This window comes from Microtus pennsylvanicus, chromosome 1, assembly GCF_037038515.1.
Source record: "Microtus pennsylvanicus isolate mMicPen1 chromosome 1, mMicPen1.hap1, whole genome shotgun sequence".
Classification (NCBI taxonomy): Eukaryota; Metazoa; Chordata; class Mammalia; order Rodentia; family Cricetidae; genus Microtus; species Microtus pennsylvanicus.
The window spans coordinates 57,706,009-57,733,401 of record NC_134579.1 but is presented as its reverse complement, the minus strand read 5'-3'; the positions used below and the strand labels follow the sequence as shown (position 1 = coordinate 57,733,401).

The 27,393-nt window shown below is 45.7% G+C and overlaps 1 protein-coding gene across 1 annotated transcript; it reads left to right on the top strand.

Annotated features, from left to right (window-relative positions):
- The first annotated feature begins 103 nt into the window (after positions 1 to 103).
- Fam162a (family with sequence similarity 162 member A) lies at positions 104 to 26,638 on the top strand. The gene is made up of 5 exons (XM_075964690.1): positions 104 to 362; positions 16,238 to 16,360; positions 19,494 to 19,602; positions 23,927 to 24,035; positions 26,397 to 26,638. The coding sequence occupies exons 1-5, from the start codon at positions 119 to 121 to the stop codon at positions 26,487 to 26,489; spliced, it is 678 nt and encodes a 225-aa protein (XP_075820805.1). The 5' UTR covers positions 104 to 118; the 3' UTR covers positions 26,490 to 26,638.
- The last annotated feature ends 755 nt before the right edge of the window (positions 26,639 to 27,393 follow it).

The window sequence follows — 27,393 nt, the reverse complement described above, 5'->3', positions numbered from 1 at the left end:
TTCCCTCAGGGACATTCCCGGTGCCTGCACACCGCAGGGCCCTGGGCCCCGAGTCCCCCCACGTGTGTGATTCGCTTGCACCGTCCTAAAACTCTACTCAGCACTCCACAGTTGGCACATGTCACCCTCTCTCCTCGGTCTTCAGGCCCGGGCAGGCTGGGCACCTGGCCGCGTCCTCCACCCTTCGCGCACGTCCCTCACGCCCGCCGCGTCAAGCTCGCCCCGCCCACCCCACCCAGCGCCCTCCCCACGCGGGCCCTCGGTGACATTGAGCGCCGGTGCTGCCACCACCGCCGAGGGGTGCTGTGCGTCGGCGGAGCAGGCGGCCATGGGGAGCCTCCGCGGCCTGCGCCTGGCGGCTGGTGAGACGCGGGGCTGCGGGCGGCAGGAGGGGGCATCACCGGCGGGGGTGTCCTACTTCTTGCACCCGTGGGAGGACAGCAGCGGCTAAGCAGACCAGGGGGAGTGGGGGCTAGCCGGGACCCTGGATCTCATCCACCCAGATCCCATCTTAATTAAGTTAGTGCCTTGATGCCTCCGAGACCCGGTCCCCTTCCTCCTGCGAGCACCTGCTCAGAGTTACCTCTGTAACTTCTGCTTTCCTCCCTAAATTTTCCCCATCCGTTATCCTAGTTGAGCTTTCCTCCTCCACTGCTTGTCATTAGGTGAGGGACTTGAAGATCTCACAGAACACCAGCAACTGTTTTCTTAGATGTGGGTGGGAGTACATTACGTTTCAACAGTAGTGCGATTAGCTGCTTCACGTTCTTAGGGGAAAGTGTTACGCTAATGCAAGCTCAGTAGCCTGTTTTCTTAGAAAACATTGGAGCGTTCGGGTGTTTTGGAGGCTGGTAAAGAGAATGTGTCCCGCCTTGGGGGAAATCTAGAGAGCCTTGGAATTATCAAGTTGAGAAATAGAGGGCTTGCAGCCTGATTCTTGAGGGCCTTTGGTGGGTAACTTACTCTTGTGCTCGTCTTTATGAACTTTCACGTTATATAATGATCTTTTGCTCCACGGCATCAAATCACTGAAGAGATACTTAGTTTTTAAAGAAAGAATAGCCCCATGTTTTGCTATTGGAGCAATGCAAATGTACATTGTAAATGAGGCAATGCAAGGAATGGCAAATGTAGAATAGCTGCATACTTTTGAGGAATTGCCAATGAAAAGGTTAGTTTCTACCGGCTGGGAGATGTGTTTCAACGGGACAGCTTTGCTTACACCCCTAAACACTAAGACCCAGTCTGCTTAAAACAGAGAGAGAGAGAGAAGAGAGAGAGCATTAGCCCTCATTCTATTACTGGTTTTGATTTGTATCCGTTAGGAGCTAATTCATCTAAAATCTTTTGTGTACATTTTTATTAAGTATTATAAAGTTTTCAGCAGAGCAAGCGAAAGAATCAACAATCTGTGAGTTATTCAGAAACCACTTACTACTTGAAGAAAGTCTGGCAGTGGGTATTTTTTTTAGACCCGAGACTGTAGCACACATCATGGGAATCTAAACTGTCTCCACAGATTTCTGATGTTTTGGAATGCCACTCTTGGGCCCTTAACCAAGACAGAATTCCTTGCACAATTTAGCAACAAATTATTTTACTTCTGATGGGGAAACCTCGGATGGCCAGGCTGTTGTGAGCAAGCAACTGCTTCTGCGTGGTCTGTGACTATCTGCTGTGGAGTGAGCGCCTTCCGGTGATTTCCTTTGCCTGTGTTATTCCTCAGTGCTTTCACCTACGTTCTCTGATTTGCACGGCAGCCCCCTCAGGCCTTATCATTCCCTCCAGTCCTTATAAATGAGCGTCAGTCACAGAGCTAAATAAACTTGTCCAGCAGCACTTGGTCAGAAATGTGATGGCCCAAGGGAGGCAGTGGATTTGCTATCTGTGGCCCTCGCTGCTGTTAGTGCTACTGGGCTCTGTACATGTCTAACAGTCACACGACCCGTTGGGGCTTCTTTTTGTTTTCTTGAGATAGTCCCTGTGCAGCCCTGGCTGGCATGGAGCTCCCTGTGTGGACAGGACTGACCTGGAACTCAGAGATACTCCCAAGTGCAATTGGGGTCCCTTAATTCGAGCTGGAACTCAAGAAATGCTAGTGTGTTTGTGAAGTTGGAGTATGCTTGCCTAAGCAAATGAACTTTCGAGAACATCGACCAAGTATGTGTAGCTCAGAAATTGAATCCAGGCATTATTGTCTTATCCAGAATGTTACTCATAAGGTAGTCTTCTAGGTGAATAGAGTTCTAGATAACCCCAACTCAGTTTACAAAATAGAGCTGTGCTTTAACCACTTCCATTGGCAATCTCGGGTGGACTCCCTTTGCAAACAGCATAGAGCATTTATGGACTTTAGTTGGGTTTTTGTTGTTGTGGGTCTTTGTTTGTTTGTTTTGTTTTTCGAGACAGGGTTTCTCTGTAGCTTTGGAACCTGTCCTGGAACCAGCTCTTGTAGACCAAGCTGGCCTCGAACTCACAGAGATCCTGCATCCCAAGTGCTGGGATTAAAGCTGCCTGGCGGACTTTAGTTGTTTATTGTGTGGATGCTGACTTGCAATGTTTGGACGCCACCACAGATGGCAGGTCTTGCGAACATCTGAAATGTTATGATTGTGCACAAGTAGGAGAAAGGGCCTGGGGCTTCCATCCGTTTCCCAGAGCAGTGCAGCTTCTTTTAAGGAGCAGTAACGAAGAATTGGAGGCTAAATGGTACTTGTCAGCATCTGTTAGCACACATTGCTTTGATGGAAGGACACTAGGAAATATCTTGGCTTGAGCAAATATAAGGTGAGTTTTCTCATCTCTTCTCCTGAAAGTTGAATAAAATAGATACAACTTTTAAAACATTGTATCTTTTTGTGTGTGTGTGTGTGTGTGTGTGTTGTATGCAGAGGTTTGGTTGCACATTGTGTGCCTGTGTGAGGGTCAGAGAAGGACGTAAGGTGTCCTGATCTACCTACTTTATCCTCTCACTGAACCTGGAGCTAGGCAGGCAGCCACCCCAGTCATCCTCCAGTCTCAGTGCCTCACAGTGCTACTGTTACTACACTAAGTAGCCACATCTGACCTTTTACATAGGCTCTGGGGAGGCGAACTTGGGTCCTCATGCTTGCATAGCAAGCAAGCTCTCTTATCTATTGATCCAGCTCTAGTTCCAGGACATTGTATCTTTCGGTAGGATGAGTGAGTCAAAAAGATTGAATGGACTTACCAGAATGTTCGTCATACCTTAGTGCCCTATGCTCCTTTGACTGTCAGCTTTTACAGTGACCTTATTTTCATTGCTGTTACCGGGGCAAAAGACCATGGGCTTCTCCTCTCTGTTTATCCCATATCCCAGAGCACTGGAGAAATATTTGAGAAGTCATCTAGTCCCCTAATTGAAATAGATGAGGGAACTTCTATACTTTTTGCTTTTTCAGACAGGACTTCATTACAGCCCAGCTTCCCTGGAATCCCCAGTAAGTACTCGGATTTCTGGTGTGCTTCACCACCCCCGCTGGAGGAGGAAACAAGGCTTAGGAAGGGAATTTACTTACTAAGGGCCACCTAGGTGCCAAGCTGGGACATGACTCTCATTTTATTTCCATTGCAGTTTGCTCCTTCGTTGTTCTTCTATTTGTTCTTGCTAAGCAACCCTAAATGAGATCACATCCATTATAACTGCTCCTATTTTGGCTTATCGTATTGCTCTAGGTGGTGCCAGCAGGTTTCTGTGTGAGCATATGCTGTGTGTCCCGCACACTGCTCACTTCCTAGGGCTAGTTTATTGCAGTGTATAAACCAGCTCATGTAATGCACTAGCGGGCATACAGCATGTGCTAAGCTCTAGATTACAGACCAGACTGTGAGTGCTGCTGGGCTGGGTCCTGCTGGTATTGGGCACACACCCCCCCCCCAACTTCAAAAGTGGTAATGTCACATTGGCAGCTTAAAGTCTGCTTTGCTGAGTTACTGGTAAACACTGTAGGTCAGAAGTTCCCTGCCTCTTTCTTCCTCTCAAGAGCCATTACACTACTGACTTTAGAATTTAGAAAAGGGAAAGTTTAATGGGATAGGATTATCAACTGAGGGCTCCATTGAAACAGAAAGGCTAGTGATATGGGCAAAGCAGAAGGGTAGTTATGGGTCTGGAGAGGTGAGGGAGTACCAAGGAAAAGCTCAGATTACCCTAGAGGCAGTAGGAGAAAAGGTGTCAGCTTGTATGGAGCTTGAACTTGATGGATTTGGGCAAAAAAAAAAAAAGACTTCAAAGCATAAATCCTTTTTGTTAAACTGGAAAATTAACAAGGTAGCTGTACAGGATGCATTGTTTTAACCTGTGAAGGGCTACAGCAAGCTATGTGTGAGGCGTTGATGGAAACAGCCACAGAGACGTGCACTCAAGAGAGTAATGATTCAGGAGGCGTGGACTATTTAAGATAGCTTGATGAGACTAGCATAATGACTCAGTGGTTAGGAGTAATCGCATCGCTTGCAGGGGACTGAAGTTCATCTTCCAGCACCTGTACCTTTGGCTCCAGGGTGTCTGGTGCCCTCTTCTGGCGTTCACAGGTACTTGCACTCACATGCACACACACATATCTAGAATTAAAAATAAACTTTTAGATGCTATATTGTATGTCTGTGCACACATGCATAAGGTACCTGAAGAGGCCAGAAGAGGACGTTGGATCCCCTGGAACTTGAGTTACAAATGATTGTGATCAACCGTGTAGGTGTTGGGAATTGAATCCACTGCTCTTAACACTGAATCATTTCTCCAACCAAAATATTTTTTTAAGATGAACTCTGTAAGTTTCCAGTTGGAGGACTGCAGGAATGGCTGTTTGTTAGAAATAAGAAAGGCGAAAGGCAGGCATTGTGTGCATGCCTGTTTGTCCTAAGATCTGCGCTGAGGCAGGAGGGCAGGAGGTTTATTGCATGCTCAAGGCCAGTGTGAGCAACATAAGACCCCGCCATAAAGACACACATACAAAGCAGTAAAATAGACCTGTTGAAATGGTGACTGTTTTCTCCCAGATCGTGGACCTCCATTTTACTGTGGCACGAGACAGAAATGCTCACTCTCTGCTGGTTGAACACAGAGGTTGCTTCTGCCTTCCTGGAAGCAGTTGGTTATATAATGAACTTTAAGGGGCTACTTCTGCTCTTTAACCTTCCACTGTGTGATCTTTAGGAGATCATCAGAAATACCATTACAGATATTTATAGAGGAAGGTACAGGTTCAGAAGGCTGAGGCCGGAGGTTTGCTTGAAGCCAGAGTTCAAGACCAGCCTGGGCAACAGTGAGTCCCCCATTTCAGAGAGAGAACGAAGTAGGCAGATGGATTGAGACAGACTGGGTGTGATTAAATTCAGTTACCATCTGCGTTGGGTGTTACACATCTATCAGAGGTGTTTCTGACATCCAGTAGTAGTATTTGTAGCTTTTTGCTATAATCTAGATAAGAGTATCTGATTATGTGAGCACAAGAAAGTCTGGAAAGAAACACAGCAGGTTCTTCCTGGGAGCTATGACAGGCAGGGCTTTCACATCCACACCGCACCTTTATGTGTCCTCCAAATTGTCTGTAAAACTTTTATAATGTAAAGGTGGTTTAGTTGTATTTTGTTCTTAAGATGGGCCTGTGATGTTTGGCAGGAAGAAGGCAGTGGACAGGGAGGAAATAGAGGTGCTGAGAGCTAGGCACAATGTCGCTCAGGGGGTCCTAGATGGAAGGAGTCACCACATCAGAAAGAGGGATTTGTGTTCTTATGAGTCTGCAGGGAAGTGTGAGGAAAAACGAATGGAATCAGAGCCTGTTTTCTGTCATAAAACGAAAGCCAGCAGCTGAGGCCTAGAGAGTTTCAAGCAGCCACTGTTGGGAGTGTGCAGGATGTGCAGGTGGGCGGTGGACAAGAAAGAGTGGCTCCATCTTATTATAGTCGGACCATGAGGTTCCAGTAGCAGTTTAAGGCCTTTATTAAAAAACTGGCCAGGTCCCAAAGATTTATTTATAAGTTTGTAGGGTTTGGTTTTTTTTTTTTTTTCAAACTCAGACTTTTTTTTTCCCATGGATCTAATGTTACAAATGGTAGTTAGGAGTTCGGCCAGCCTAAAACTCTCAGTGTCAGCCTGTTTTGTCCTTGGTTCTGTTTCTCATCTCCTGGTTCTTCCCTGTAATCACGGCTCTCCTGTTTCCTGCATGTCGCCCACTTGGGCTGCAGCGTGGACACGCTTCCTGACGAAGGGTTCCATGCCCATGCTTTCCCCTCCAGATGCTCTGTCCAATTTTCCCTTCTCTCTTCGGGCCTGCCCTGGTTTCTGCACTGAGGACTATTCCTAAAACACTGTTCTCTATGCTCAAACTGCTCTGCGTGTTTGGCAGAGCTTTTTGCAGGGAGGAGGTGGTGGCAGATGAAGAATTTCAGCTGTGGGGGAGCAGAGGGAGCATGGTACCCAGAGCCACATGAGTTGGTCTGGTGGTGTCACTTGTTTTGGACAACCTGTAGAAAATCACAGTGTCACTGGCACAGCCTCGCAACAGCTCCAGAAGGCAGTGACACGCACAGAAGCAATGCAGACCAGGGTTTGACGCCAGAAGGATCCATCCCCCGTCAGAAAAGCTGCAGATGTGAATTTCCAAGCCACTGGGTCGCATCTGGACCAAGCTGAGTGCGCATTATAGATAGGTTTGTTTGTGTCGTTGTTATGAGTCTTCAGGGCAGTTCAGCTTTGCTTCTGTGGACCAGAGTGTCTGTCTGTGAAAGATGTGATTGCTGTAACTTACTCCTTTAGGACTACTGAATACTTACAAAATTTAACATGCAGTTTCAGTGAATTAAAAAATAACCTATTGATTAACTGATGTGTAGGACTTGGCTATCCCTGGGATACTGTGTATCTCCTTTTTCCTTATGAGATTTAAAATTGACTCACACACAAAAAATCCATCTCAGATTTGCCCTTTCCTGTCACAACTGTGATAGCATCAGCAGTACTCCAGTTTCAAAGGGATTAAACAGGCATCTGAGGGCTCATTTGAGAACCGCCTCATTATTTACATAAATTAAAAAAGATCTTTCCATGGGACATGGGAGAGGAATACTGTTGCCTCAGAAACGGCTTCTTCCAGCCAAGGTCTTAGAACTTCCTGGCCTGGAACAGGAGGAAAAAGGGAATAAGTTGGTTGAGCAGATTGTCTCAGGGCTGTGCAGTGAGCTTCGGTCATCCATTGTGGGACCCGCAGAGGGTAGCTGGGTGCTGGGGAAGAGAGGTGCGAAAGAAAGCCCTCCTTCCCCAGGGCCATGAAAAGATAGAACTATAGGACCATATCCACAGATGTCACAGATGTGTCTGTGTTAGGGTCTGTGCTCTGCAGACAAAGTCCAGCGGGATTCCAGCGTCTGGAGTAAGGAATTGAGCATTAATAGTAAAGAGGCTGATGGTACGTACGGCAGAGCCACTGCTCCAACCAGAGACAAAGCATTAAGTTTTGCAGTTGTATCCTGGTGTCATAGTTCGGCCGGTGACTTCCGAGAGCTCAGCAGTTAAGAGCACTTACTCTTACTGAGGACTCAGGTTCAGTTCCTAGCACCAGCACGGTAGCTCACAACCTCTGTAACTCCAGTTCCAGAAGATCTGATGTCCTCTTCTGACCTCCAAGAGCATCAGGCACACACATGGTGCAGTGCATGCATGCAAGCACAATACTCACATGAAATTTAAATATATATGGAAATTTAAAAACAACTGACCCACCAACTTGGAGAGGAAATTTGGTTTACATGTCTCCATCACGGTCATTGAGGGAAAGCCAGGATAAGAACTCAAGGCAGGAACTGAAGACTGTGTAGAAACGGGGCTGCACATCAGAACCACTGGGGAATCCTGCAAAGGCTGGTGGCGGAGTCCTGAAGGTCTGCAGCTGCCTGTGAGCAGCCGCGTTTCTGTGGAGCTCCTGGTTCAGCCTGAGAAACACTGCCCAGACCTAGTGGTGTGCAGCGTTGGTTTCCAGGTGTCCATCACACCGTCCTCAGCAGCTGTTGAAATGGATATGAGTGTGCGCATGTTGTAATAGGGGCCGCGGGCCGCTTCCTGCCACCCGGCTAGCTTTACCCCAAATAATTACATGGAAACTGTATTCTTTTAAACACTGCCTGGCCCATTAGTTTCAGCCTCTTATTGGCTAGCTCTTACATATTGACCTAACCTATTTCTAATTATCTGTGTAGCCCATGAGGTGGCTTGCCAGGGAAGATCTTAACCTGCGGCTGTGTCGGGAGTGAGAATCATGGAACTGCCTCACTCAGCTTCTTTCTCCCAGCATTCTGTTCTGTTTACTCCACCCACCTAAGGGTTGGCCTATCAAATGGGCCTAGGCAGTTTCTTTATTAATTAACCAACGAAAGCAACAGATTAGAAAGACATCACTCCCACATCATGCGCATCTCAAAAGTAATCTTTCATCTCACTCAAAGTGTAGATTTACATTGTAGGGTCTGAGTGGGAACTGGCTACGCTTCTAAACAAGCTCCTTGAGGTGCTAGCCCCATCTGAGAACAGCAAAGGCCTAGACCAGTGGTTCCCAACCTGGAAGTCATGACCCCTTCCACGGGGGTTGTATATCAGATATTTATATGCAATTCATGACTAACAAAATTACAGTTATGAAGTAGCAACAAAAATAATTTTATGGTTGGGGGTCACCACAACATGAGAAATTGTATTAAAGGGTCTCAGCATTGGGAAGGTTAAGAACTACTGTCTTAGACTAACAAAACATGTTCCACCATTTGTAATTTTCTCCTTGCTACCAGGACACATTAGTCATATCGGCATGTCTTTATTCTACCCTAAATTGAATGCATTTCCTATGCCTACTCTTTTATTTTCCTCTCCCAGTTCAGATGTATTGCGGTATGTAAGATAACTTCAAATTCTCTAACTATTTTCATATGAAATATCAATACGTAACATCTTATATAAGTATAGGGTAAAGACAATATGATATGAGTACTTGAGTGCCTATATTTCATTCATTCATATATTATATATATTTATATTTGTTGTTGTTGTTTGTTTGTCTGAGACAGGGTTTCTCTTTGTAGACCTAGGTGTCCTGGAACTTGCTCTGTAGACCAGGCTGGCCTCTAACTCAGAAATCTGCCTCCCAAGTACTGTGATTAACTGTGTGCCCATAACTGCCTGGATCCTCACTTCCCACCCCAACCCCCACCCAGCCAGCAATACTTGTCGTGAGTCTGTAACAGACTGTGTCAGCTGTCTAGGACGTTGTAGAAACATCCATGCTCAGGTCCACCCAAATCTACTTTATGAAAAACTTGGCAGAGGGATCCAGCAGCTTTTTTTTGTTTTGTTTTTTGTTTTATTTTTTTGAGACAGGGTTTTTCTGTGTAGCCCTGGATGTCCTAGAACTCTCTTTGTAGACCAGGCTGACCTTGAACTCACAGAGATCTGCCTGCCTCCCCCTCCTGAGCGTGAGAATTAAAGCCACCACACCTGTTGAGAACCTCTACTCCTAGAAATAACCAGCAATGTGCTCATCAGAGCCTTCCGGGCAGCCATGAGGCTTCATTGGACTTCCTGTTAGGGCTCTGGGGACTGAGCTCTGGTCAGCCAGGGACCAACAAGGCTTCTCGTGCACCGACAGGGTTAAAGGGCTGTTTTTCTTTTGTTTTGTGTGTTTGTAATTTTGATCCTCCAGAGAATGGAAAATTTCTGTCCTGGATATCTGGGGCAATGTGTTTTATCTCTTAGGGACCAAAAAGGAAAGTCTTAATGAAACTTGGCTTCTTTGTGCTCTCATTTTGTTATAAAATCAAAACAACAACTGTCTTCAGTAGTAGTGACATTTAAAAATTATTATTTTTTTTCCTTCAGTCCTGTATTAATTTTTTATTAGTAACCACTTCTAACATTAAAAATTATTTTTACACTAGTCTGTTACATTTCTAATGTGTATAATTGGTCATGTGTGTGTGTGTGTCCATCAGCATTTATCCTTTGGAGAAGTAGAAGTTACTGTCATAGTGTAAGTAGCAGTAAGGAAAGTCGGGGAGATGTTTCTGATCTGGGTCTTCAAACCCCAGCCCCACTTTTGTCCGGGGTACCTCTCTGGTCTATAGTCTCTCCCATCGTTTACCCCCTTCTGCTTTCTCTGGCCCCTTCGTGGTCCCTGAAGCTACAAGTAGCATTCTGAAAGAGACTTTCCTGACTAAACTATCACATACTCATTTCAAACACATATATGTCCTTTCCCAGTGTCCTCCTTCATTTATTTTTTCCTTTCTGGCACTTCTGACGTGTGTGTGTGTGTGTGTGTGTGTGTGTGTGTGTGTGTGTGTGTTCGTTCACACTAGAATGTAGGTCATAATGGCACAGATTTTTATCTGTTCTGTATATTGCCAAAAGTGTCTTGTGCTTAAATACACATAGTATATTCTTTGTTACTATCTGCTGGGTGAGTGAATGACTATCTCCATATACATTTCTGTGGCTGATAACTGCCGAGTACTCCACAGGCTGGTGTTTTTCTTTTATTATTACTGCAGAACTGAGTGAGTGGCTGTCTGTCTTCTGTTCTCTTTGGAAAGGAGCTGCTGAGGAAACAGTTGCTGCCTTTCCCCCATTTTCTGTTTAAAGAGCAAAGTCTGTCTAGTGAGCTCCACTTATCCTGCCCTAGCCTAGCCTTGCAAAGGGTGTGTCCTTATAGGTCACTTTAAATAGGTGGCTTCCTGGTTTAACCAAATCTACTTGGTACAGCTGGGTCAGGCACTTAAAAGAGGTGAAATGGCAAGTTTTATGTTTTATATATATATGTGTGTGTGTGTCTGTCTTCTGTCAGCCACAGCATATTCTATATATGTAAAAAACATGAATTTTTTTTGTGTGTGTATATGGTTTTTGTTTGTTTTTCAAGGCACGGTTTCTCTGTACAACAGCCCTAGCTGTCCTAGAACTCACTCTCAGTAGACGAGGCTGTCCTCAGACTCACAGAGATCCGCCTACCTCTGCCTCCCGAGTGCTAGGATTAAAGGCATGAGCCACCACTGCCCAGCATGTTCTATGTATTTTCCCACCACTGGTGGAGGTGGGGTACGAGATTCTCAAAGCGCAGTTCTGCCAGCAGTGCTCCTCCACCCTAGGAGTTGTTAGAAATGTGCATTTCCCGTGAGTATGCCAGTTCATTCTGCTATGCCAGCACTGAGGGGTATTGCTGTAAGTTCACAGTCAGTGTGGGTTACATCATGAGACCCTGTGTGATAAGAGGGAGGAGAAAAGAAAAGAGAAGAAAAAAATGAGCAGTCACTAGCTGTGTGGTATGTTTCAAACAGGCCTGCAGCTAACTCAGGTTCCACTGAGCTTTGAGGATCTGAGCAGTGTGTGCTTTTGTCTGTAGGATGAAGAACAGTGGCACTGAAGGGCATCTTCACACACCTCACAGCCTGGGAACTGTCCTGGTCAGGACTTCTGCCCTCTGGGGTGGCTGAAAAGTGCTGTAGAGATTACTTTTGAATGATGTCGGAACGTGAACCAGATGTGTAGAGCCTGCCGCATGTCCCATGTCCTGCCAGATGTTCTCATTTGTTTTTCCAGTTCACCCTCAGATCAGCGCTGGTGCTGTGATATTGCATTACCTTAGTCAGAGTGAGGAAACAGGTGAAAGCAGTCGCATCTCCTTGGACGTGGGCACACCTGCCACCCTAGGCAGCGCTGATGTGGTCAGACCTGGAAGGGAAGAGTGGGGTCTCTTATGAGCAGGCACTCTGTACAGAGGGCGAGGACCTCTGAAAACCCGTCATTGTGTAAATCAAAACCACCAAGATTTTGCAAGGTCTTGTGGTCTGAAGAGCATTTGTTCAAGAAAACGGAGTGAACTGTGGTAAGAGCCCCAAGACTTGCCAGCTTTAACTTGGTTCATTCCGTTCTCCCGTCAGCTTCACAGTAGCTTGGAACACCAGCAACTGCAACCGTAGTTTTAGCAGGAGCTGTTGAAGGCAGAAGGGGTTAGTGGCCTCCCACCCAGGTCCCAGAGATTCTCTTGCCATTTGACCTGTGTAGCGGTTTGCAGGAAACTCCTCTCACAGAGTTTGTGTTTTGCCTGATTCTGAGCTGTGCTAACAGCTCTGTCTCTGGGACGTATATGAAAACTGCCCGTTGTGCTTGTTGAGCGTAGTGCAGAGGAGATAGCTGGGTAAACGGAAACATTTAGAAGGAAAAGATAGGAAGGTGTCCGTTCTGGCCTGACGAGCTCTGGCTGCTGCTGGGATGGAATGCAGGAAGTACTCCATCAGGAAAGGCCAAGGAAGGTTCAGAGCTTTCCTCCCTCGCCTCGTTTAGGTTCTGTGTAAGCAGGAATTGGCTTAGAGGGGAATTGCCTGCCTCAGGGCAAGACATACTCTATTACCTCAGAGCCTGGCTGTGGAGGCTCCCAGGGCTTGTCAGTGGGAGACTTCGCCTGATTTTTAGCTGATCACTAAGCTAAGCAGACGTTTCTGTAGCCAAAGACATGAAGAGTACAAGATAATACTACAAATAATTGTATACCCAAAATTACTGAAATTGAGTAAAAAATATTTAAAAAAAAAAATCTGCCCCAAGGGTCGGGTGGTGGCAGCGCACGCCTTTAATTCCAGCACTCAGAAGGCAGAGGCAGGTGGATCTCTGTGAGTTTGAGGCCAGCCTGGTCTAAAAGAGCTAGTTCCAGGACAGGCTCCAAAGCTACACAGAGAGAATCTGTCCCCCACTCCCCCCAACAAAAACAACTGACCCAAGATATGGCTCAGTGGTTAAGAGCACTGGCTGCTCTTCCAGAGATCCTGAATTCAGTTAGCAGCAACCACATGGTAATGGGATCTGATCCCCTCTTCTCTCTGATACTCTCTTCTGTCATGCAGTCATACAGGCAAATTACATAAAAATACACGAGTACATAAATCTTTTCTTAAAACAACTGACCAAACACTTAAGGACAATTAGAACTAATCCTTTATAACTCTTTAAAAAAGGACAGCAGAAAAGGTTGGAAATGGAGATAGCCCAATGTAAAGTGCTTAGCTGGTATGGCCAAGGGCCTGGGTTGAATCCCCAGTAGGGCACAAAAGGAAAGAGAAGAGGGTGGGGTGGGAAGGAAGGACAGACAAGAGCAGAGTTTTCACGCAGGATGTGGTGTTGTACTCCTGTAATCTCAACACCTGGAGGCTGAGGCAGAAGGATTGAAAGTTAGAGGCCAGCCTGGGCTACATCGTGAGCTTCCCATCTCGAATCACTTCTTGCTTCATTTAATGAGGGCACATTATCCTGATGCCAAACCAGACAAAGATACCAAAAGAACTACAGCCTCACATACCTTATTTATATGGGTTCAGGACTCCACAATATGAGCCGGGGAGGGAGGAAAGAGTGACCACGATTAAAGCCACCATTCCGGTCTGCCAGGCTCTGAGACTCCCAGGCAGGCTTTTTATCCTCTAGTGAATGCACATCTGCCCATAGAGCTGTGAAAGCACTGGTACACAAAAGAAGCCTTGGCCTTCTCTCTGTTTCCAGAGCACCCCGGAGTGCCGGGACCCAGCAGGTCCATCACTTACCCCTTCCTGCCTGCTTTCCTGCTCACTGGTGCTTCCCAGATGCTCCCTTCCTGGGCTCTTCTGCTCTCTGCTGGCTCTCAGAAGGCCTGTATTGGATCTGCTGTCTCATGTCCTGGCCTCACACATGGTGACTCCCCCTTTCTCCCACTCCCGCCAAACTTGGTGGATGTCTCTGCTTTAATTCTGCTTAATCATTAATTGGTTAAATTATTCATACAGAAGGCAAAAGCTTCTGACCAAAATGTATTTCTTAAAAGTATTCTTTCAAGAAGGTATCTGTTTTTTTCTCTGCTGGCTAGTTTTATGTCAACTTGATACAAGCTAGAGTGATCTGAAAGAAGGAACCACAATTGAGAAAAATCCATCCAGAAGATCCGGCTGTAGGACATTTTCTTAGTTAGTGATTGATAGAGGAGGGCCCAGCCCATTGCAGGTGGCTCCACCCTGGATGGTGGTCCTGGGTTCTGTATAAAAGACTGGCCAGACTATGGTGGCATTCACTTTTAATCCCAGCACTCGGGGGGGGGGGGGGGCAGAGACAGGCGAATCTCTGAGTTTGAGACCAGCCTAGTCTACAGAGCTAGGGCTCTAAAGAGAAACCTTGTCCTGGAAATTAAATAAATAAATAAATAAAAAGAAAGGCTGAACAAACTGTAAGGAACAAGCCAGTAAGCAGCACCCCTCCAGGACCTCTGCATCAGATACTTCCTCCAGGTTTCTGCCCTGTTTGAGTTCCTGTCCTGGTTTTCTTCAGTGATGGCTATGATATGGAAGTGCAAGCCAAATTAACCCTTTCTTCCCTAACTTGCTGTGGTGTTTGAAAAGCTCAGCAGTGGAGACATGAAGGTCCCTGTGGGGTCTCTAAAAACATTCCCCGGATCCCTTTGGAAGAATGTGTCATTTCAAGTCAGGGGTGGGAACAGTCAAAGTGGGTCTGGAACATGTCAGAGAGGGAGGAAGCTGTCAACAACCACTGGTCACATTTTGAAGGAACTCAGGAGCCACCACAAAGGTCCCTCCTAACCAAAGATGGGAACATTTGAGGGCTAACAGATAACGGAAGCATTACATGTGATGCAGGCGCTTCTTACAGTGCTTTTCAATAGAAGGTCAACTGGGAGGTTGTAAGGACCAGTGTGTGTGTATGTGTGCGCGCGCGCACGTGCATGGATGTGTGTATGCATGCATGCATGTGTTTTTATTCATGCAAACATTCATCCCATGATCCTGTTAATCCTGAACCTAAGGGCAACCCAATGATGTGGGAAAGAATGTCACCATCTTGCAATTCATATTAAATAAGAGGTGGAAAACAGTTACCTTTGCTGCTCACAAAGGAAAGGTGGGTGACGCGGAGCTTTGAGGGGTCGCATGGGTGGGGTAGCACCTTCTGGTCAACTCACTAAGTGACAGCATCACTACTGACAAAATTGTCATGGGGTCCTGTAGTGGGGTAGGAAGGAGGCTTAGTGTTTTGAGACAAAGTCTTACTCTAGCCTTCAACTCATGTATCAGAGAATTACCTCAAACTCTGCTCCTTGAGCCTCTGCCTCCCAAGATTGGGTTCACAGACAAGTGCCACTATGCCCCAAACACCTAGGTCTGTGATGTAATGCAAAACACAAACAAACAGGCTTACAAAACAGAACAGACCTCCAGTTTGATTCTTTACAAACTTCCACTGCCTGTCTTTAAGAAATAGAGAAGTAATACTGCCAGCTGTGAGTATGACTGAACACCTGGGAAAAGGACCTGCTAGAATTTCCTGATAAATATACTGTAATTCATTTTTTCCCTTTCTTTCTTTCTCTCTCTCCTTCCTTCCTTCCTCTCTCCCTCCCCCCCCCTCTCTCTCTCTCTTTCTTTCTTTCCTATTTCTTTTCTTTCTTTCTTTCTTTCTTTCTTTCTTTCTTTCTTTCTTTCTTTCTTTCTTTCTTTCTTTCTTTTTTTCCAAAGCAGGGTTTCTCTATGTAACAAACAGCCCTAGCTATCCTGGAACTCACTCTGTAGTTCAGGCTCACTTCGAACTCACAGAGATCCACCTACCTCTGCCTCCCAAGTGCTGGGATTAAAGGGGTGTAAATGGCTAAATTTTATTTTTAATCTTCAAAGCAATTATATTTTGAAATAGCACCAAGCATATACCTTAGTCATCTCTTACACAGGTGTAGCTTATATGCTTTACATATATTGTATATTCTACATGAGCTAACTTCAGTTTTATGAAAGAGCTGAATTTTTGTCTGTTTGGTTTGCTTGTTTCTCTGGGATAGAGTAGCCCAGGCACACCGTAAACTCACTATGTAACCCTACTGGCCTTGAATGTGAAATCCTCCTGCCTCAACCTTGCAAGTTCTGTTTCACCACACCCAACTTCTATGAGTTGATTTGTATTTTGTGTATATAACTGAAAACTTGCAGACTTGTCCTTTCTTCTTGGGGGACAGGGATGGGGAGACAGTGTCTTGCTGTATAGCTGGTCTGAAACTCACTGTGTAGCCCAGGCTGACCTCAAACTTCTGCCCAGCTCTCCCTCCTGAGTGCCAGGATTACAGACCTGCACCACACATTCAGCTGCTTACAAGTGTTTCTTGAGAAAACATCACATTTTCTCTCTGAAATATGTATCTCTCTTTTCTAGGACATTGCTTTAGGTTATATGAAAGAAATGCTTCTTCGTCTCTAAGGTCTACCAGAAACACTGACTTGAAGAGGATCAATGGATTTTGCACCAAGCCACAAGAAAGTTCCAAAGCTCCAACCCGTAAGTTTTTGTGGCTTTATCTATTTATAGAATAGGCAGGCCCCATCCCCACCCCTTAGAATTGTTTGGCATCAAAAGAACCTGAAGAGGTAGGCCAGTGTGTCCTCCATCATGTCCAGTCTTGTTGCATTGCCTTCCTTACTGTGCGTGCATTGGTTGTGTTCACAGTGTGCAATGGTGTGTGTGTGTGCGTGCGCGTGTGCACGTGTGCCACAGGCTAACATCCGGTGTCTGGTGGGGAATCTTTGTCAACCAATTATCTTTAAGAGGTGGAACCAAGTTAGGGTGTAGCTTTTGGGACCTGGAGAAAAAACTGCCCATGGCCCAGGTGTGCTCTCTCTGTGTGGTTCCCTCACAGTATAGCTGAGCTTGGACTTCTTATTCCTGTTTCGTGAGTTTGCCCCCTATCATAAATAAAATATAATTGTTTTATCTTTAAATAGCCTGGTTATCTCACAAACCAAATTAATTCAACAGGTGTCCTTCTCAACCATTCTCCACTTTAGTTTTAAGACAAGGTTTCTCACTGAGTTTGAGGGTCAGCGGTTTGACAAGACTGGCCAGCCAATGCCTCCCCTGGTGTGCGCATCACTCCTGGCTAGTTTTTTTGTTTTTTTTTTGTGGGTCTGGGGATTACACTCATATTCTCGTGCTTGACCGAGTCATCTCCCCAGCCACATCAAGAGATTATGTTTGAGATTAAATATAATGAGGCTAAATTCTGGGTTTGGCACTGACTTCATACCTAAGGCCAAGCTGCCACTGCAGGGATGGGGGGATGATGCATAGCTGTAATGTCCCAGCTGTGTTTGCAAGCTTCTTCTTGGGGTGCACTTGGGCCCTGCAGGTCTTGGTGAATAGAAAGGAACCATCCCTAAAGGGCTTAAAACGTGTCTTTTCCCTTCATCCTGGTGTTTCCCTTTCAGGGTTTGGGATCTATCCTAAGCAATAATCACTATATATGGAAAAGACCAGGAGTGTAAAGATGTTACATGTGTATAGCATATATGTTTACATCTAAATGTCAAACTCAGAATGGTTACATGTAGCTGTTGGCGGTTTCTTATAAACACTGTAGTACTGTAGAATGTTACATATCTATGAAAAAATATATATACACATATATATGTATATATACACACATACACAAACATACACACACACATATGTAGAGATCAGATTTTGTTTGTATGAAGGCATAAGCCTTGTACTTGCATATAAAATGCATGTTCACCCAGATAAAGCTGAGGAAATATACCCAAATTAAAGCATACTGACTATTCTATGGTAGTGGCATTAGGAATGGTTTTAATTTTTACTTTTTCTTATTTGTTCTTTCTGAACTGCCCTTCTTTTTGTGGGGCGGGCAGGAGGGGGCTGCAGGCAGTGTTTTGAGTATCCCAGGCTGGGATACTCTGGCTCACTGTGTAGCAGAGTCTCAAAGCCAATCCATCGGCTCCCCAGCTGCCCTCACAGGCCGAGGTCATAGGTGTGTAACCTACACCTGACTTCTAGATCCTCTTCTCAAGTGGCTTAAATTCATTTTGAGGTGGAAGGGGAGTATGAAGACAAGCGTGACAGCCCGAGAAAGATGGAAGGCCAGCCCGTTTCTGTACTTGTACAGCTCTCACTCTGGTGGCGCCCCCCCCCCCCCATGGCTTTCCTGTTCCTCTACTGTTGTTTCCTGAGGTGAAAGCAAAGATGTGGTGCTGGGCATGAGGTAAAGTGTAGCTCTCAGTGGAAGAGATGTCTCTGAGAGGCGAGGGGGCTGTGGGTAGAAGTCGGCTTACAGTTGGTGAATTTCCTGTCTCATCCCAGCACCTTGTGAGTCCCTCATCTTTGCTTCCCATTCTCGGTGACTTCTCTTTCAAGAGCGCCTCTCCCTGGCGGTCTTTGGGACCTGCCCTGTTTTGCCTCATCAGCAATCTCTGCTTCCTCTACTGCTTTCTCCTGTTCCCTTGCATGGCTCTTGGCACTCTCTCTTCCTCAGCACCTCAGTGGCTCACCCTTCACACAAACGCTTATCTTTACTCCTTACTTATCAATGGACCCTCCTCAGGGGACTGAGGGACATTCGTTCATTCAGACTTGAACAAATCTAAATTGGCGTTCGTGCCCCTTTCCTCCCTCACCGGTTCTCTTCATAACGATTTAGCTAGCAGTGCTGCTGGTCCTAAGTCCTCTGGGCTTGGGGTTCTCTGGGAGCCCTTCTTTGTCACAACTCAATCTCCCAGTTCTCTGTTGTCTTTGGCGTGACTTTAATGCTGCTGTAACTCTGGTTCAGGACCAGTCCTCACCTTTTTATTTGAGTCCCTGCTTGGGCTTTTTGCCAGATCTGTACTTTGCCCTTTCCTTTCTTCTCTCTGGTGTGAAGACTGAGAAGAGCAATGCCTTCCTGGCTTCAAAGTGCATCTCCCGGGGCCAGCTCTGGTGATGCAGGTCTTTAATACGTGCCCTAGGGAGACAGGCAAGTAGGTCTCTGAGTGCCAGGCCATCTTGGTTTATCTGTATGGTGAATTCCAGGCCAGCCAGGCTTGTATGTAAACAAGAATAAAAAGTGTATCCCCAATCTAGTGAATTCCTCAGCCTGATGTCCATGTCTGTCAATGTAATCTAACCATAAGCCCTTTTCTTACTCTACTGGAGATGGGCACGCTTTTGTCCATTATCCGCGCATCCTCTTCATCCTAGTGTTCCTCGTGGTAGTCTTTCCCCTTTGTGGCGGCTAGGCCTTATATTTTACCCTGGTCCTCATGGCGCTGTGGAATGACGCTTGAAAACAGGCATCTGTGCAGTCCTCCTCTCGTCCATGAAGCCCTGGATCGACCTGAAGCCTCATGTTGTTTCTGTTCACTGAATGGCTACAGGACACAAACAGTATTTTTATCTGTTGCTTGATTTGAACATTAAAATTTCATGCAAGAGCTGGGTGGTGGTGGTGCATGCCTTTAATCCCAGCACTCGGGAGGCAGAGGCAGGCGGATCTCTGTGAGTTTGAGACCAGCCTGGTCTACAGAGCTAGTTCCAGGACAGGCTCCAAAGCCACAGAGAAACCCTGTCTCGAAAAAACAAACAAACAAAAAAAAAAACAGCAAAAATTTCATGCAAGATTCTTACCTGGTTTTCTCCGCAGAATCTTACAGACACAGAGTGCCCCTGCACAAACCCACGGACTTCGAGAGGAAGATACTGTTGTGGTCAGGACGCTTCAAGAAGGAGGAAGAAATCCCGGAGACAATCTCGTGAGTGCTGGCAGGGTCATATGCAGCCTGAGTTTCTCACTAGTCTCTGATGGGGAAAGCAGAGTGCGTTTGAGCTCTGTTTAAAATCTTCTGACCAGATTTAGAAACATTCTTCATTCTCTATGTGTTTTCATGTTGGCAAGTACCCAGAACAATGACTGCTGGGAACCTGTCTGTGTGTTACCTAGAGACGGGTGGACCTGTCTGTGTGTTACCTAGTGACGGGTGGACCTGTCTGTGTGTTACCTAGTGACAGGTGGACCTGTCTGTATGTTACCTAGTGACGGGTGGACCTGTGCGCTGCTGAAGCAGCCATGTTTAGCTGCATCCCCAGCTCCAGGAACGTGGAAAACAATAGCGTGCGTTGTTTTAGCTTGTTTTTAAGCTCAGCACAATGATAAAAATTACATCCTACAAAACCCTCCCAAGAATCAGCTTTGGGCAGGATAGTATTGTGATGCAGCAGCTTTAGTTTGGGTCTTAAACATCTTCCAAAGCCTATCCATGGCTACACTCACAAGAAACAGTAGAAACTTTAAGAGGTGAGGCCTCAGGCCTCATCCAGGAGGTGATGGTGCATGCTATTAGCCTAGCACTCAGGAGGCAGAGGCAGGCACATCTCTGAGTTCGAGGCTAGCCTGGTCTACAGAGTGAGTTCCAGGACAGCCAGAGCTACGCAGAGAAACCCTGTCTTGAAACTGTCCCCAAAGAGGTGAGACCTCTTGGGAGATCTTCAGAGAGCCTCCCGATCCTCCTCATCTTCAGCTCTTTTGCTTCCTTCAAGGTAAGTGATCCCATCCTCTCACACTTCAGCCTGCTGTTTATAAACTTCTTCCTCTTCATACGCTGCTTACCTCAGGTTTCGCTCACAACCAGGAAGGGGTTTCTCTCTCTCCTACCTCCTTAAACCTCAGCTGGAACCAACTTTTTCAGAATTTCTAAGTGATGTATACAGGTTCCTCTAAGCCAGGGTTTTGCTGCCTTAGTTAATACTGTTGACACTTTGTGAACTGCCGTGTGTATGGAAGGATGTTTACAACATCCCTGACTTCTACCCTCTAGATGCCAGCAGACTCTCTCCAAGAGTGTCCTTAGGTGATGTCACATGCCCCATGGGGGCAAACCTATCTCAGGTGGAAGCAGTGTTCAGTCTTCTGCTAAGGACCCTTACTGGCCAGCATGTGGCTGGAAGTGAAACTCTCTCCCTTGTGGGCATCCTCTTCAGAGTATGGGAGTAAATGTCATGCATTTTCTGTCAGCAAGAAACCTCCTGGGCCTTCTTGCTGTGGTCTGAAGTCACAAATGATAAGGACATGGGTTCGAGCAGCACATCTTTTACAGGGAGACGGGATGTATCTGCTTCCTGCTCATAGAGCCCTGCAGCCCCTGCTAGGTGAGTGAGAGAACACAAGGCGCCCCAGTTACCTCAGCAGGAAAGCCTTAGTCCTCCTCAACCCGCGTGAAATAGTGTGTGTGCGTGTGTGCATGTGTATGTGCGTGCATACCTTGCTTCCCTTCTCATTGGTTCCTAGATCCTCTCAGACCCAAAATACTACCTGGTGAGTCACTCTGGAAAGTTCTTTCCTGGGTTTGGGCAACTGATTGTCTTGTTGATGCTTCTTAGCAGGCCCGCTTCTCTTGTCTTTCATTATCATCACTATCCAAGGAGTTCACACATACATCTGTGTTTTGATCTAATTCAGCCACCCATGCCCTTCCCTCCTTCCTTCCTTCTTTTTCTTTTCTTTTTTTATTTAAAAATTCTGTTTATTTATCTTACTATTATGGTTGGGGTTGAAGCTCAGGACCTCACATATACTAGGCAAGTGCTTTGCCACTGTACTAGATCCCAGCTCTCAGGATCACTAATTAAAGAAAACAAATCATGTCAAGAGGATTGGTCCATGGACTCCAGTGTGAGTGGTTGTGAAACTCAACACAAGCAGTGCACAAGCCTGCCTTCTCTTTCAAAGTGTGGCCTGGATGCAAAACTCTGAATCCTAGAACTAAGAATGTCCATTCAAACCTGCATTGAAAACTTGAGAAAGCTGTTTACCCTATTTGCAGAGTAGCAAACTGGCTGTCAATCAACCCAGAAGCTTGTTAGAAATGCAGCTCAGGGCCCCACTCCAGACCAACCTAATCAGAACCTGCCTTTCTCAAAGTCGCTAGGATTTACCCCAGATTCACAAGGCCTGAAATACCTCATCCCTCCCAACTTGATGTCTGTTTATTTTTTTAACCAAACTTGCTCCTTTTGAGATGAGTGGAAAATGTCATACCCATATTGAAGCATATTTTCCTTTATAAATTGTCTCCTGAGTGTAAGCTATGCCCTAGACTATAGGAAGACAGACCCATTCCAGCTACCACACAAGTTAAAATGGTTTGGGTTTTGTTGTTTTGTTTGTTTGGTTTGGTTTTCATTTTTGTTTGTTTTTGTGGCTAGTGGGATCTCTGTTGATTTTAATTAAGCAGTTAAACAATTCACTATCTTGACAAGTTGTTCCTGGTTCCTACTGTCCTGCAGGCCCAGCTTTAGTGCCTGGAGAGCTCCAGGTTCAATCTGCCTCCTGAGTCCCAGCTTTTCCATCACACTGTATATGTGTTCACAGTCCTTCTCTGCCTGGGCCTCTTCCGCGGCAGCCTTTGAAAGCCATTGCTCTTGCTGATGTTCAACATTACACATGCTAACTATTGGGAGAAGAAAGTAGAAAGCATTCCAGTCCCATTATTTAGAGATAGTCACTTCCTGTGCACACCCGCTGGGGAGACCCACTTGGACTCCATGTGTCCTGTCTTGCTCTTCTAGGTACCATGGTATAACCACAACCCACTGCCTTCCTTCAGAATCACAGGGATAAATAGCCTTCTCTCTCATTTCATTTTAATTACACTTATTCAGTTAGTGTCTTGGGGTGGTGTTCATGACACAGCATCTGTGTAGAAGTCAGACACCTTACAGAAGTGTCTTCTGCCATATAGGCCCTGGGAATGAATTCAGGTCATCAGGCTTGGCTGCAAGCACCTTTACCTACTAAGCCATCTTGTTTACCCAGCCTTCTCTTCAGACTCTTGCATGTTATGCCTCTTTGCTTTTACCCAGGAAATTGTCAGGGCATGTAGGTCATCCGTCAGAGGGCAGATTAGAAAAGCTATATGCTAGGTGCTTGCCAAAAAGCCCAAGCTCCAGCTCACTGTCACTCAGCTTTAGTAAGTTTTAGCCTTCATGACAAGATTAACATTTAAGGGATTATTTTGCTGACTCAGGCAATCTCAAATCTAGTCCCGGTTCAAGACAGAGCCAAAAGCTAGGTTAGAGGCTAGAGAAAAATACAAATTTGCTTGTATTGTTTGAAATAAAGCCTAAAGTTTGTTTTGAGACAGGGTCTCTCTCCATAGCCCTGGCTTTCCTGGAACTTGATATAGGGAACAGGTTGGCCTTGAGCTCACAAAGATCCTCCTGCTTCTGCTTAAGTTAAAGGCCTGTGCCACTATTCCCAGCAAGTGTAGGTTTTGTTATATGGAATGCACTGTTAGATGCATTAATAAAAATGAAAAAGACTTTGAATTAATAAAATAGTTTCTAATACCCCCCACATTAAACATCGGAATAATCAGGGCTACAGAGATGGCTCGGTGGTTAAGGGCGCTGGCTGCTCTTCTAGAGAATGGGGGTTCAATTCCCAGAACCCACATGTGGCTTATAACCTTCTGTCTCATAGGAGATCCAAATCCGATACCTTTGTCTGGCCTCTGACTCAGACACTGCATATGTATGGTTCACAGACATACTTTCAGGCAAACCTTTTACCCATGTGCAAAAAGTTTAAATATGGGGGAGAAAACTGGATTTCACAAAGAATATTAACTCTTCTATGTTAGTTGTTTTTTTTTCTGAACTGTATTTTTGTTATAACTTGAGAACATAGTAGGACTTTTTTTTTGTTTTTTCGAGACAGGGTTTCTCTGTAGCTTTGGTGCCTGTCCCAGAACTAGCTCTTGTAGACCAGGCTGGCCTCGAACTCCCAGAGATCCGCCTGCCTCTGCCTCCTGAATGCTGGGATTAAAGGCGTGCGCCACCATTGCCCGGCTCATAGTAGGACTTTTTGAGAGGAGAAAAATGAGTTCCAGGCTAGCCTAGACTATATTGTAAGAAAGAACCAGTCTCCAAAAACAAAAAGTTGTGAACTTGATCCCGAGGTGCTATGAGGTCTCTAGGTCCTGGCTGCTTTGTGTTTACAGACGTAAGTGTATTTTTAAGTTGTGATGCTGCGGGTACAGAAAGAAAAGGGTTAATGATGTTTGCTCATTCTATTGCTAGGTTTGAGATGCTTGATGCTGCAAAGAACAGGCTCCGGGTGAAGGTCAGCTATTTAATGATTGCCCTGACAGTGGCAGGATGCATCTATATGGTTATTGAGGGTAAGAAGGTAAGAGCCAGCTCCTCTCTGTCTCTGCATGCTTTCCCCCAAAGATGAAGAAAGCCACCATTGTCTCCTTGGTTTAGTCTGAGAAGGGAAAGGTCTAAGCAGAAGAAGCCACTTTTACTGACTAAATGCTTACTGCATGGCATGCTCTTTGGAGTGGTGACCTCATTTGTACCTCACGATAGCTTTGTTAAATAGCTGCTACCCTGAGATGAGGAAACCATAGCTTAGGAAGCTTTAGCAGTGGGCTGATGAGGGGACTCAGCAGGCAGAGGCACTTGTGTACAGGCCTGATGACATGTGTTTAATCCCTGCATCCCACAAGTGGCAGGAGAGAATCAACTCCTAGGGATTGTCTTGACATTTCCACATGTACTCCAAAGTATGTGTGTGCCTGCACACAGAGAGAGTAAAACAATTTGTTTGTTTGTTTTGTTTTGTTTTTCGAGACGGGGTTTCTCTGTGTATCAGTCTTCGCTATCCTGGAACTAGCTCTGTAGACCAGGCTGGCCTCGAACTCACAGAGATCCGCCTGCCTCTGCCTCCCGAGTGCTGGGATTAAAGGCGTGCGCCACCACTCATACTGCCCGGCATGCAGCACCTATTTAAAGTCAGATGTGAGAGACTGAGAGGCTTTCTCACCACCATGCTTTATAACGAAACTGAAGCTTACACATGCACCATGCATTTCAAAAAGTCACATAGTAGGTGGAGAGATAAAAACTTAGATTTAAAAAAAAAAATCAAAAGAAAAGCAAAACTTTAGATCTGATTTTTCATGTTACCAAATGAGTTATTATAAACTACCTTGTTATTAAAATATGGTTACTTTGGGGGCTGAGAATATGGCTCAGTGGTTAGAAACATTTGATGCCCCTGCAGAGGATCCAGGTTCAATCCCCAGCACCCATGTGGCAGCTCACTACCAACTGTAACTCCAGTTCCAGGAGATTTGCTACCCTCTCTGGCCTTCACAGGTATCAGACACACATGTGGTTACATGTACACACATGCAGGCAAATATTTATACCCATAAAATAAAAATAAGTAAGGTCTAAAGCTTGTGTATATATGTGTGTGCATTCAAATTGAAGAACACACCTTGACTGTCATGTCTAATTCTGTCATAGCTTTCACTTAGAGCTTTCCTTTAGCTGTTGTTACAGAGTCAAAAGATTCTTCTGCCAGGCAGTAGTGCCTTTTAATCCCAGCACTCAGGAGGCACAGGCAGGTGGATCTCTGAGTTGGAGGCCAGACTAGTTCCAGGACAGCCAGGCTACATAGAGAAACTCTATCTCGAAAAACCAAAAAAGAAAAACGATTTGTCTATGAACTGATCTCCTTATCCTGAGCAACTCCAGAGTGAAGAGGACATGAACTCTTGACTCTCTGTGCCTTGCAGTCACATAAGAATTCTAGCCATCTCAGTCTGGCCTCACAGGAGCACAAAGGGGCGAGGGTGCTGACCCGAGTGATGTTCTCTTGGAAATGAGCCTGGCCTACTTCCCTTTTTCTTTCTCCCCATTTGACCTCTCATTCGTATTTCTCAGACTGAAACCTTCAGAAGCCTGTGCATACACATGTGGATTTCTAGAATTCGGAGAAATACTTGATGTTAAAAATCTCCAGAAGCAAATAATTCTCCTAGGGTGTCCTCCAGCACCTTCCAAGGGTGTGTGCTAGAATGAAAACTTTAGAGCTAAGTGTCATTGGGAGAGATAAGTTAGTGACCATTCTGCTTTGTCCTTTCCCCATCCTTTCCTCCTCACATCAGATGCTTCACGTGTGAAATAACAGGGGTGTCAGAAAATCCCAGTTTCTGTGACTGCGAGATTCACAAACTTGACATAAAAACAGGCCTGATTATATAAGTTTCATAGAAATTTAACAGTTCACACTGAGGGAAGCAAGGAAAGTGACGTCTGAGGATAGATCATTCTAGAAGTCTTCATGGGTAGTATTTTGGTAAAGCCTGGGAATCGCAAAGCTAAATGTTTTTGTTAAAAGAGAAGAAAGGTGCCAGAAAGCACACTCACAAGTTAGGGACGGAGAAATGAAAACAGGGAGATGGAGATGGAATGAAGGCTCCCATTATAAATCAGAGTGAAGCGGATAAGGGAAAGAGACAGGTTTGGAGAGAGAGGGTGTAAGGCAGAGAAGGGAGAGCAATACACTTCTCTCCTCGGATGGGTTGGACACTCGAGTCAGAATAGAAGGTGTGTCCAGGACTCTACTGTGCCCAGCGGCCAGGCAGCTGACCACTTCTGGCCTGTGCTGCGAGTCAGCCTGCTGATTTCAGCCCAGGGGAAGGACATCCTCCCCAGCCTGGTGTCATCGTCTCTTCATTTTTTTTTCTCCTTTTAGGCGGCGAAAAGACATGAGTCTTTAACAAGCTTGAACCTGGAAAGGAAAGCCCGTCTGAGAGAGGAGGAAGCTATGAAGGCCAAAACAGAGTAGAAGGATTTGTGCTGGATTTGGAAAACCTGGGAGTGAGGTTGTAGTAACAAGTGTGCACTGGAAAGAATGTGGTACGACACACGCTTTGCACAGATTTATTCCACTTCCCCACTTCTGCTGTAGAGGAACAAATACATTTTCTTAAAGAATGACTTGTCTGTGTGTTTTTATGTTTTTTTTTAAAATATATTTATTTATTAAAGATTTCTGTCTCTTCCCCCCCACCGCCTCCCATTTCCCTCCCGCTCCCCCAATTGGTCCACCCCCTCATCAGCCCGAAGAGCAATCAGGGTTCCCTGCCCTGTGGGAAGTCCAAGGAACCCCCACCTCCATCCAGGTCTAGTAAGTTGAGCATCCAAACTGCCTAGGCTCCCAAAAAGCCAGTACGTGCAGTAGGATCAGAAACCCATTGCCATTGTTCTTGAGTTCTCAGTAGTCCTCATTGTTCGCTATATTCAGAGAGTCCGGTTTTATCCCAGGCTTTTTCAGCCCCAGGCCAGCTGGCCTTGGTGAGTTCCCAATAGAACATCCCCATTGTCTCAGTGTGTGGGTGCACCCCTCGCGGTCCTGAGTTCCTTGCTTGTGCTCTCTCTCCATCTGCTCCTGATTTGGACCTTGAGATTTATGCCCGGTGCTCCAATGTGGGTCTCTGTCTCCTTTCATCGCCTGATGAAGGTTAATATTCAGGAGGATGCCTTTATGTTTGTCTTTGGATTCACCTTCTTATTTAGCTTCTCTAGGATCGCGAATTATAAGCTCAATGTCCTTTATCTATAAAGATATCAAGAAACTAGACCGTAAAAGGCTAATCAACCCAATTATAAAATGGGGCACTGAGCTGAACAGAGAATTCTCAACAGAAGAACTTCAAATGGCCAAAAGACACTTAAGGTCATGCTCAACT

Bases quoted from the DNA above. Each gene is read 5' to 3' on its own strand.
- Fam162a (XM_075964690.1), top strand. From the start codon at position 119: ATGTCACCCTCTCTCCTCGGTCTTCAGGCCCGGGCAGGCTGGGCACCT. The intron at 16,361-19,493 runs GTAAGTTTTTGT...TTTTCTCCGCAG, and splicing joins AAGTTCCAAAGCTCCAACCC to AATCTTACAGACACAGAGTG. The intron at 19,603-23,926 runs GTGAGTGCTGGC...TTCTATTGCTAG, and splicing joins GAAATCCCGGAGACAATCTC to GTTTGAGATGCTTGATGCTG.